Genomic DNA, 11,178 nt, shown 5'->3' with positions numbered 1-11,178 from the left:
ATTATTTAATCAGACTTGCAAAATGTGCATGAACGATCTATAAACTTTTACTTAGTCGCGGCAATACATACACACACTCTTTACAGATACACGGGCCGAAGGTTGTGCAGTCCACTGATGATTCAACAAGAGCCAAAGGTTGTACCGCTCATGACAACTCTACACGAGCTGATGATTGCGCCGGCTAGTGACCATTCTATCCTGGATTCCTCGAGTCGAGAAGACGCACCACGCTAGATATGGGGTGCAGACTAGGGGGGCGTTGCTGATTAACGGTCAGCTGCATCCCAATAGGAAGTATCCCATGTCGGGCACACGTACAGAGCACTGAAGACTGCAACATCCCAATTATGAGAACACTTGTAATACTAACCTCGAGCCAACCGCGAGTAATCGGTTACATATTACTAACATAGTTGTAAGCAAACATTGTCAAAATATTGAACTTTCGGCCCCGTTAGGCTGACGCCATATGAGCCTTAATAAAAATATATATTTTGGTGCATGAACTTATAGCCTCTTGGTTCGTGCAATTTTTGAAATGCGAACTAAATTTCAAGTTCGTTTTTGTGAAAAAGTATTCTACGAAGAAATGTTTTGGTATGAATAATTTTTTTCCGTGTATGAAAAGAAACGAAACGAAAGCAATGAATACTGCGACATCGGGTGATATGTTTGTACATGATGTTCTTGAATTATAAACATCGTGTTTTTTTCAAATGTTTATGTTTGTGTATCATTGTTCGTGTTTGGGATAGACATTCAACACTAGCGAAAATCATGTTCGAATTCAAACAAGAACATGAAATTTTCACATCGCGTGGACATGTGTAAGTGTTTTTCGGAAGACTGCATTTCAAGCTTGTTTCAAAATATTTCATCACAACCGCTGACATTCGAGCTTGCTAACGAATCGAGCAGTTTTCCTCGATTTCTATAATTCCAGATTTTACTCGGTGTGATAGTGATAGTGATTGTATCGAATCCTCGATTCGATTTCTATAATAGGGCCCTATGTTGAGAAATAAATCGTCACTTTTCCAAATTTTTTTGTTTTTTGAAGGCTGTCCTCGTAAATAACAATGGACCATCGAATGTGTTGATAAGAGCGAAACTCGAGAAAGGAATTGTCCGATTTAGGGCTGTCTTGATTCTATCAGAAACATGTTATGAGCCAGTGGTTGAAACTCTTTAACGAGAATTGTGTCTGAAAATAATCTGATATCATAATGACGAGTTTTGGTAAAAGTACTAGGAATTTTATAGTAAAAGGTAATTTCAAAGGGTAGATTAGAAGATGAACAGTTCTGCGACGTGAATGTGATAACGAAAATTAAATTTTGGACGGGACGAAGTTTGCCGGGTCAGCTAGTATTTTATAAAGCACAATCACTGACTGATCAAATTGTAAGGCGGCACGAAATACGTTGTTGTCTATCATGATTTCAGTTCGGTTTCATAGTGCCTCAATAATCTTATCGAAAAATTTGTTCTCTAGGAGAATTCGCTTCAATTTCAGCTGACACATTTTGAGGATTTAAGGATAGCTACCGAAATAAGATCGTTTGATTGTAAATTGCTAGTGAAAGCATATTGTATACATTAAAAAATGGACTTAGTTTGGATGGCGGTGAAAAAAAAAATGCAAAATCTTATCCAATAGAACAAATTTTCCTCAAATCATACGTTTATTAAGCCCACTACAAAAATGCAGAAATTCTACTGGGCGACCTTGGCCGAGTGGTTAGCGTCATAATTAACATGCCGGGTGTTCGGGTTCGATTCCCATTCTGGTCGGGGGAATTTTTCGTCAAAGAAATTTCCTCCGACTTGCACTGTGATCACGTGTATTGTCACTCAGAATGCATTCAGGGCGTGTTATTTGGCATAGAAATCTCAACTAAGTACTAATAAAAATGACGAAAGTAATACTACGTTGAGACGGCGAAGTTCCTCTAGGAACGTTAGTGCCGAACCGTTAGTCATGGTCAATTAAAAGATGGATGTCGGTATCTTCTTAAACTCATTCGTGGTCTTGACGATCCACTGCCTCTTCATGTTTGGCCACGAAATTATTTGGGTAGATTCTCCGTTTGAGGTTTGCTAAAAATTTTGTCTTCCTTTTTAGCTTCTGCTGTACTTTACGATCGCGTAGCACCATATGATGTTGTAAATGCCGGATTGGATATATTCTGTGGACACGAAGTGCCTCATGATGCACAACTAAAACTGGAACCTTTTTGAAACAAACTGGTGTCGAAACATTGCAAATTATACAATTCCTAAGGCGCTGTAATTTAGATAACACGACAAGGGAATTCGGAATTGCACTAATTAACGCTCCGCACCAATGGATTGTGTTTCAATCAATTTATTGAATATTGTATTCGATAGTTACTCCGTTCGCTTCCGCCGGTTCGCGAAAGGATTGCTTTTCCTCCGGCAACGCCAAGCTAAAAATTGTTTTCGATAAAGATGCTTTCGGTATGTTTCTGAGCTTCTCAAAAACAGAACCACAAAATCTATCCAAAAAACTGTTCTAACGAAACGAGAGAACACCATTATGAGTATACGACACAGAACAAATTTCGACTAAAACTATTGTCTTTTTATCTCGCTGCTTCCCCCTCGAATAAATTCTTACTCTCTTACTATAATAATAGTGACTAATATCATCATCGGCTTTCCGGCTAAACCCCTGTCGAAAAGCTACGGAAGCTGGAATTGACGAAACTTGCAAACAACTTATGGAACGGCTGCGATTGAGTTATTGGTATGATCTATCTCTTGATCAAACGGCTAAATTGTTTTTTTTCACTAATCCTAGCGGCTGTTATTTAGAAGAAACAAAATTAACACAGAATGAAAATGTGAATGATTCGGACTAAGGCTAAACACAGTGCTAGACACTCTTCTTACACACTAGGGAACCTGCTTCAGCAGGTTCGGACGCTACCTCTGGACTCACTGTGGGCGACTCCCCATCTGGGACTGCCAATTAAATGCTAACACACGCACATTCAGCTCTACATTTCAGGGGGTGAAATTGATACACCCCTCGATCTAAATCCTAGACACGGTTTTACCTGTCACTCTTTTTAACGGATATAATCTCATCATTCAAACGTTTTTTTTGTTTTTGGTACCTGGCAGTCTCTTGGAAATCACTGTGTGAAACTTGAAATGGAAACTACAACTAATGGCTACTGATTGAAAAGAAACAACGACAAATGAACCGTTTTGAGATGGACGCTACAATGATTAAAATAGTTGGGCTCTAGTGTTACTATATGTGGTTAAAATGTCTCGTAATTGAACCATTAGAATTGTAACAATTAGTCGGTTTCTTTGTCTACATTCCTAGGATAAGGGAGAACATTCTAAAAATGGACCTTCCCGAATTTAATCGCTAGTCGGTGCTAATAGGAACCCAACACACATTAACTTTTTTTTGTTTGAATTGGTTTCCTTTAAGATCTATCCTGGGAGATTTAGAGAAACCGAGAAACGTGGTTTTAAAAAGACGGCTAAAATGGTACGAATCCTTACATGCTTCCTCCGACGGTGGCATTCTGCTGCTGCTGCTGCTGGAGCCCGTTCGCCATGGCATTCGTTAGGTTGTGGTTCTCTTCGTCACCGATGGTGGCAGTGGCAGTGGCAATGGAATCGGCAGCACCACTACCAGCCATCGACAGGGCACGGATGTGAACGCCATTTAACTTACCTCCCTTGCTGAGGGCCTCCACCAGCATGTGCAACCGCTGCTCCCGCTCGGTGTGGCGTCGTTCCAGCGAGGTTACCTGGGTGGATTGTGAATACGTGCCCCACGGAGAGGGGTAGGGAATAGAGGGCAAGAATCAGAGAATATCAGTTGAATTACGTTGCTGATCCGGCGCAGTTGTAATTCACAAGCGATCTCACAGACTACGTGCTATGGTAACTAATCGCACTGTAAACTATTATTCGGGTTACTCTATCTATTGTGGGTACAAATAAGTTTTATGGATTCTTGTTCGGTAAATTTTGATACTTTATTTAGAAAAAAAAAATATCAACTTTTTGGTTGCTACGCATTCTACTCAACGTGATACGTATGCTCAAAATGCAAACGAACATTTTTTGGCCGGAAAGGTTTGATCAATTTCGAAAAAAAAACAATATATTATTCGATTCGATTACAGTAGAACCCCCATTATCCGCGAGCGGGTGATCCGCGGCGCGGTTTATCCGCGAAAGCGAGTTTCATAGTAATTCTATGAACTTACCCTAAATTTGACAATGAGTGGTAGGTTTTTGTTCTTTTGTTTTGGTCATGACTTTCACATTATTTGACAACTGGTGTACACAACCTTACAGATGGATAGTTCAATGATTCCTGTATTGATAAAACATTGTTTTCATACTGAAATATCTGTTTTTTGTGTTTGCACCTCATTTTTAGCCATTTGTTGTGTTATCCGCGATTTTCGTGATCCGCGGTGAGCTAGCCCGACTATACCGCGGATAATCGGGGTTCTACTGTATTTGATATTCGATTATTTGAATTAATCGAACGATTAACCGACGTCTCTATCGCCATAGAGCCCATATGGATCGAAGATTGAAGGAAGTGATTGTCAATGCATGTTAAAATTGTGAAATGTATTTATAGATATATATAGTTCTGTAATTACATTAAATGTGTAGTTTGTAGAAGCACTTGGCGTTTTAAATGAAGAAAAGAAACTATTTGGAAGTGTTTCTGTTGATCGATGTTCAGCGTTGTCTGCCGTCGGCACTGCGTAAACGCAGGTTTCTTTTATTATTTTTACCGACGGAAATTGGATTCAACGTTTCCCGTGCAGTGTGTGGTGCCTGAATTTAATTGAGTTATCGAAGGTGGCCAAGTACCCAACAGGCTCTGATAGAAATTACACTATCAAGTTTGGGACCCAAATCACGGCCCCTATTCGAAAGTTGCCACCAGACTAGTGATTATTCAATATTCGATTCATTCGAATGATTGTCTTTCAATATTCGATTAATCGAGTGAAGATTTTTTTCTTGTAATAATCACGTATCACGTTGTTTTTCTGGTCGCGTGGTCTATCCGGTTGTCGATGTTACATTGTTGGATAAAAAAAATGTTGGATAAAAAAATTATATAGCCCAGTTCTTAACCTAAAAATGCATTAACCTTGAGAAAGATTCCTCGTTTCATTAATCGCGATTACAGTGCCAATTATTCGATGTATTTATATTTTGATATTAAATTATTCGATACAATATTACTCGATTATGATTTCAGATATTCGATTATTTGAATTAATCGAACGATTAACCGACGTCTCTACACCAGACGTCGTGCCACTGTCATCACCAGGGATGCCAGGTGATTTTTTAAAATGTCTTCACATGGTACGAAAAAATGTCTTCAAATGTCTTCACATGGTATGGAAAAATGTCTTCAAATGTCTTCACAATCATATCGGATGAAACTAAAATCCATAACATACTTTTGAGCAAAGTTTAATAGCTAATTCAATATTTATTTAAATTGGCATTGTTATACAGCGCATTTTATTAAACTTACTTTTAGGTTTTGAAGTTTAGTTCAATAAATGTGAACATAGAATATATTGCGCAACTGCGAACTAAATTTTATGAGGTTAGAAATAATAATTAGCATGATAAACCGCTGATTGAGGTAATATAGACCCAGTTCTTCCAAAAAAACGGAACTGTGATCACTCAATTTGTTTATTTTAGCTTTGAAGTTTTGGTTGTAACTCAAACAATATCCATAAACTAACTAATGAAACGGTATTTAACCGGAAAACCTTCGATTTGTGAAGTGGTCGTTTGAAAGAAGATTAATCTATTGTATAGTATAGGCCCAAAACAATAAAAAAAAATACAATGTCACAATCATTCGAATTCTCGAGCGCAAATGAACTAATGTTTCTAGGGGCGATATGCATTCAGACCGCTGGAAGTTCTCTAGCATTTGAAGTAAAAGTCGCTTTGTTGTTTAATACATTGTATATGCATGTTGATTTTCTGCTTGAAAAAGTTTGAAAAAAGCAATTTAATAACCCCGAGACAAAAGTCTCCGTTGATTACTAAGAACAGAAGTGAACAAGTGATAATGATAAAAAAGCGAACAAAAGACAAAAGCCCTTGCTTTCAGACAAAACAAAAAACTTTCAGACAAAAGCTTTTCTTTCATTTAAAACGCCAAGTGCTTCTACAAAACTCGTTCATGTTCTTCTTTATCGTCTTAGAAAACACCTTCCATCTTCATTTTATGATGAGGTGTAATATTATCACGCTCTTTTATAATAGCGCTGGCAGCTATATGGATAGCGTGGTCGTGTAAAGTAACTTTACATTCCAGCCGGTTTGGGTGTATTGTTGCTCAAATCTCGCATGATTAGGGTAATGACTATGTTAGGGTGCCAATGAATATATCAGAAAAAAATCGACCTTCCAATTGCAAAAACTCACCCCATAACAAATGTTCGGTAGGGTCAAAGTTTGAGTTTTTATGGAAATCGAAACATCATCCAAGGGGTAAGCGGGGGAGTGTACTCTTTTATAATAGCGCTGGCAGCTATATGGATAGCGTGGTCGTGTAAAGTAACTTTGCATTCCAGCCGGCCTTGGTTCGATCCCCCCCTGACGTCGTATGGACTTTTCTTTTGCACAATCCCTTGAGCTTGTGCTTGAGCCTGGGTAGACTGTACAATTCGTAGTTGCTCTCCGTGATTGACCTGAACCAACCAAATTGCACAAAGAACACACAGAATGACGCTTGGGACTAGCAAATCATTCTCGTTGGGCAATTTCCGGTGATTCGAGCTTTAAATGATCAATAACGACGCCGGCCACGTCCTTACAGTCACCAGGGGAAGGGAAGGAATGTTAGTATGATAATCGCCGCCCGAAGGCCAGATCGGTCGCCTCTATAGCGTGGTTCCCTAGCGATTATCATGGAAGGGACAGTTGTTAGTAGGGTTAGGTGAGTATCAGGATTCACTGAGGTAAGTGATGTGATTATGTTAACGCGAACCTTTAAAAACAATTGGACTGGTTATATTTTATTATTTATCACACGTATTTTTCATAGAAATCCAATCGCGACGGGAGAGAGTTGAGGGTGGGAAACCTGACAAGGTAACCGAGGGATCTTCTGTCAAATTATTATGATATATATCGTTATTAATTACGTGTATCATTTATCGAGCTCCAATTGCGACGGCGGAGAGTTACCTTTGGGAAACCTGAGAATGTAACCAAGGGAACTTCTCTAAAACCAATCGGACCGCCGATATATTCCATTGTTCAACGAGCGTACCCTATCAATTTCCAATAGCGATTTCGGAAAGTTATGTTTAAGAAACCTGAGATGGTAACCGAGAATTTTTTTTATCAAACTTAAATCACGAAAAAAGAAGAAATTAAAGAATTAAATAAATAAAAAACTGTAGAATTATAGGAGTAATCATTTAAAGTATTAACATTTTCTAACAGCCCACGACGAAACAGTTAAACTTCTGTTTTAGTGAGAACGAGAACGCTTCAACCACAATTATATTACGCGACGCGCAAACTATTACTACTTAAAACAGACCACACTTTTCGAACGAAAAGTTACATTCATATGGATATACATTTACACACAACTAAGCTACGAGAAAAAAGAGAGTTCTGGAATAAATTTGAAACGGACTTTTCTTTTGCACAATCCCAAATGAAAAGAGAAAATAAACAGAAAGAGATGTCTGCACGCATACATGCAAGAAATTGTTAAGCTTTTAAAATAGCTCATTATTTGCGCATTTCACTCTCATGCACAGGAAATGGCATCTTTTCTGCCAAAGATGACATGTTTTCTGCCAACGCTAGTTTGGGTGTAGTGTTGCTCAAATCTCGCATGATTAGGGTAATGACTATGTTAGGGTGCCAATGAATATATCAGAAAAAATCGACCTTCCAATTGCAAAAACTCACCCCATAACAAATGTTCGGTAGGGTCAAAGTTTGAGTTTTTATGGAAATCGAAACATCATCCAAGGGGTAAGCGGGGGAGTGTACATGAAAATGTTTCGAAAAAAAAATTGATGCCATATGTCTTAAAATTAATTACACAAAACGAGATCAACTGTCATCTCGAAATTTTTTTTGTCAAAGATCGACACTCCTGGACTTTTTTGGAAAACGAGGCAAAAAGTATAGTTTGGAAGGTCAATGGAAATAGTCATCTCGATTTTTCATATATAACTCCGTGCGAAATGTTGATTTACACAATAAAATACCCAATGAAAAATTGCACATTTACTATTGTCGCAGACGTTAAAATTTGAGTTGACAATCGAAAAATCACCGGAAATCGTGATTTTTTGAATTTTTTTGTTGATGCCAAATGTCTTACAATTGCACAAAACGTCGATATTTACTGTTATCTCAAAAAAAATATTTGTTAAAAATTTTTTTTGGCACTCGGTCGTTTTTCATCTGAAAATTTTCGACAAAACAATTTTTTTGGGATAACTGTAAATCTCGACGGTTCATGCAATTTTAAGACATTTGGTATCTTTTTTTTTGAATAACCCCAATGATTTCGATTGTCGATTTTTGGAGCGGAAAAATTCTCACTAAAACGCGAAATTAGGCTCAGCAAGAGACGATACTCTAGAAAAATCCGCCGCGACGTTAATGCAAACCCCTTGGGCAACATGTGTAAAATAGTTATGGCACAAAGCAGAAGCCCATAAACCACCACGAAAAGTGTCCTGAAATGTTGAAATATGGAGGGACTCTCCCCACAGCACGAACCGACGAACTGTCGAGTACACCATACGGCCAAAAGACAGAAGAAATCGAAAGAGTGACCACTGAAGAATTGTTTATTGCAACAAGGAGATTTAAGGACATGAATGAAAGACATTTTTCTAAAATATTGAAGAGGCAAAAACTCTTGCCAAAGTCAGGGAAGACAACAGAAAAGTCGTCATCATATAGGCCTGTTTGTCGTCTGGATACAGAAAGCGAACATGAACTCTCACAGCTGCAGTTCGGGCTACTTCGAAAACAGAATGCTACTCTACAACACAGAAAAAGGAGACAAGTCGCACACTATCTTACACTCTCTTTACTCTTGAGAGCTCGAGTTTGCGAAAACCTGTGTTCAGTACTGTGCGCCAATCCGCTCTCTGTCACACTGAGTAGTACACTGAAGAGTGCAATATCATTCGACATCGCTTCACGTTTTTCAGCAAACTACGCTAAGTTAATTGGAGGCCACTTCTGTTGTTTTACCTGGAGCATCCGCCAGAGCGCACAGGTAAAAGCTCATCAGAGTGTACTCTCCAGAGAATTTATCCGCTACATTGTATAGAGCTGGTGCGCTCTCTTTCCACACTCTAGCGTGACCGAGTGTTGAGTGATAAAAACTGATCTTCCATCATCTTGCGCTCGCACATATCCAGAACTATGGTTATTATAGACATAAAAGGAGCGCCCTCGTTGAGGATGACGGAGTAGGTGGGCGTATTTATTCCGATTTACTACAGGCAAACAAAAAAAAACGAATGGCAGAAAATTTTCGACTTTACTATCTTATTCAGCTACTGCCGCTGCGTCATTGCCTGCGGCTCCGAGACCACTTTCACTGTTTGGGTTGCATCGACCTCCCGGCCAAACGCACGCAGCGATGTAGCCACTTTTCTCTCGATCTTCTTCGTCAGCATCCTTTGGAGCTCCTTGTTGCTCAGGGTCGTCGACCGTCCGGAACCGGGCCTTCTTTCGATGCTCTGATTGTTGTCCAATAGTGCCAAGATGTTGTAGATGGCGGAACGGGCGTATCCGGCGTTCACAAAGTGCCCCACGGTGTCCGTTTTCGACGCGGCGGGGTACCGTTCTTTGAACGCGCACACTTCTTACTGTTTTCACCATCACGGTTAGAGTTCGACTGATAGAGCTGTTAATTTTTTTTCTGCTGACTCATGGGTTACTATGATTGATGCTGCTGCATGGGTAGTTTCGTCAATGCGAGTAAAGGTAAACCCATGAGAAATCGGCAATTTTTGTCCATTTTTTTAAAGCAAATGTTAAATAATCGTTTTCCATACACGAGATTTTTAAATTTTTATCGATAGATCATGTTGCCCACATGCTGCACTTTGCATGCACAACAAAAATGTCCAAACGAACCAATCCTCGTATAAGTCCCCCAAAACTTATCTGTACACACACAAATTTACCTATCTTTTCAGTATTTTCAAAAAATGAACTTATCAAAAGCATCTTGTTAAATCTGTAAACTAAATTACAAATAAGTCATGAAAAACAACAATGAACTCTTAGCAATCAAGCAACAAAACAAAAGCACAAAACCAAAATCAATCCAAAAGGACCTACTACACGGGTTACGCTACGGGGTGCACGTGGTGTTCGCTACATTCTGCATCTGCTGCTGCTGCTACTGCTGCCGATTACTTCCGCTAACATTGCTGTGCCATCGTACTGCTGGTGGAGGAGATGGACTTCCACCATTTGACACACCGTTTGTCATGGGTAGCAAACCGTCACCGTTACTAGTGGGAAGCACTTTGGAGGCAAATTTGCTAGCGTTTGTGCTACCGCCACCATTCAGCCAATACCTACGCGCCACAAGAGACGACTGCGGGCGTCCGAGAGAAGACGAAGGCGCGATCAGTTGCTTCTTGAAATTTCGCTTCCACTGTTTCCGTAAATCAATCCGCGCGCATTTTGCAAAAACCAAAAGTGAGTAGCCAAACCAAACCAAACCGAGATCCCGGGAAAGCAGCCGAAAGTAAAGTGTTAGAAGCGACAGGATGGTGGCAAAAATTAGAGTGATTCTGAGTTTGAAACAAACAAAAGTGATATAATTAGTTCAAATCAGAGGGTGCGTACAAGAAAAACTCAAAATCTGTGTGTGCTGTTTCTTCTCTCCAAAACCAAAAGTATTACTTGCGTCGTTTCGGGTTCGACGGCTCGCTCCCACTTACCTTGGCCTTGAGGGCGTAATAGTCGATGTTATGATTTGGCCGCCGTTTCTCTTTGGTGTGTAAGAGTTCCTCCCGATCGCCCAATCGCTGCTGCAGGATTCGAACCGTTTCGTGGCAAGCGGCAAGCTCACGCTCGTGAGCTGCCTGAAGGGTTTTGAGCTATTAT

At 39.6% G+C, this 11,178-nt stretch overlaps 1 protein-coding gene across 6 annotated transcripts in view; it reads right to left on the bottom strand.

Moving 5' to 3' along the window:
* Positions 1-2,355: 2,355 nt before the first annotated feature.
* Positions 2,356-11,178, bottom strand: part of LOC129761903 (centrosomal protein of 162 kDa) — a 51,547-nt gene continuing 42,724 nt past the window's right edge. For 3 of the 6 annotated variants that reach the window (XR_008740500.1, XR_008740502.1, XR_008740505.1), the window contains 3 exons: positions 11,013-11,171; positions 10,402-10,723; positions 3,664-3,800 (listed from right to left, as the gene is read on the bottom strand). Coding sequence is in view for 3 of the 6 variants with exons in the window: in XM_055759754.1 (XP_055615729.1) it covers positions 3,546-3,800; positions 11,013-11,171 (414 nt within the window). In the remaining 3 variants the exon portion in view is untranslated. The other 3 variants (XM_055759762.1, XM_055759754.1, XM_055759770.1) reach the window with 3 other exon arrangements.

Source organism: Toxorhynchites rutilus, chromosome 1 (assembly GCF_029784135.1).
Source record: "Toxorhynchites rutilus septentrionalis strain SRP chromosome 1, ASM2978413v1, whole genome shotgun sequence".
Taxonomy (NCBI): Eukaryota; Metazoa; Arthropoda; class Insecta; order Diptera; family Culicidae; genus Toxorhynchites; species Toxorhynchites rutilus.
The sequence above is the reverse complement of the archived record's forward strand: the minus strand, read 5'-3'. Positions and strand labels throughout refer to the sequence as shown.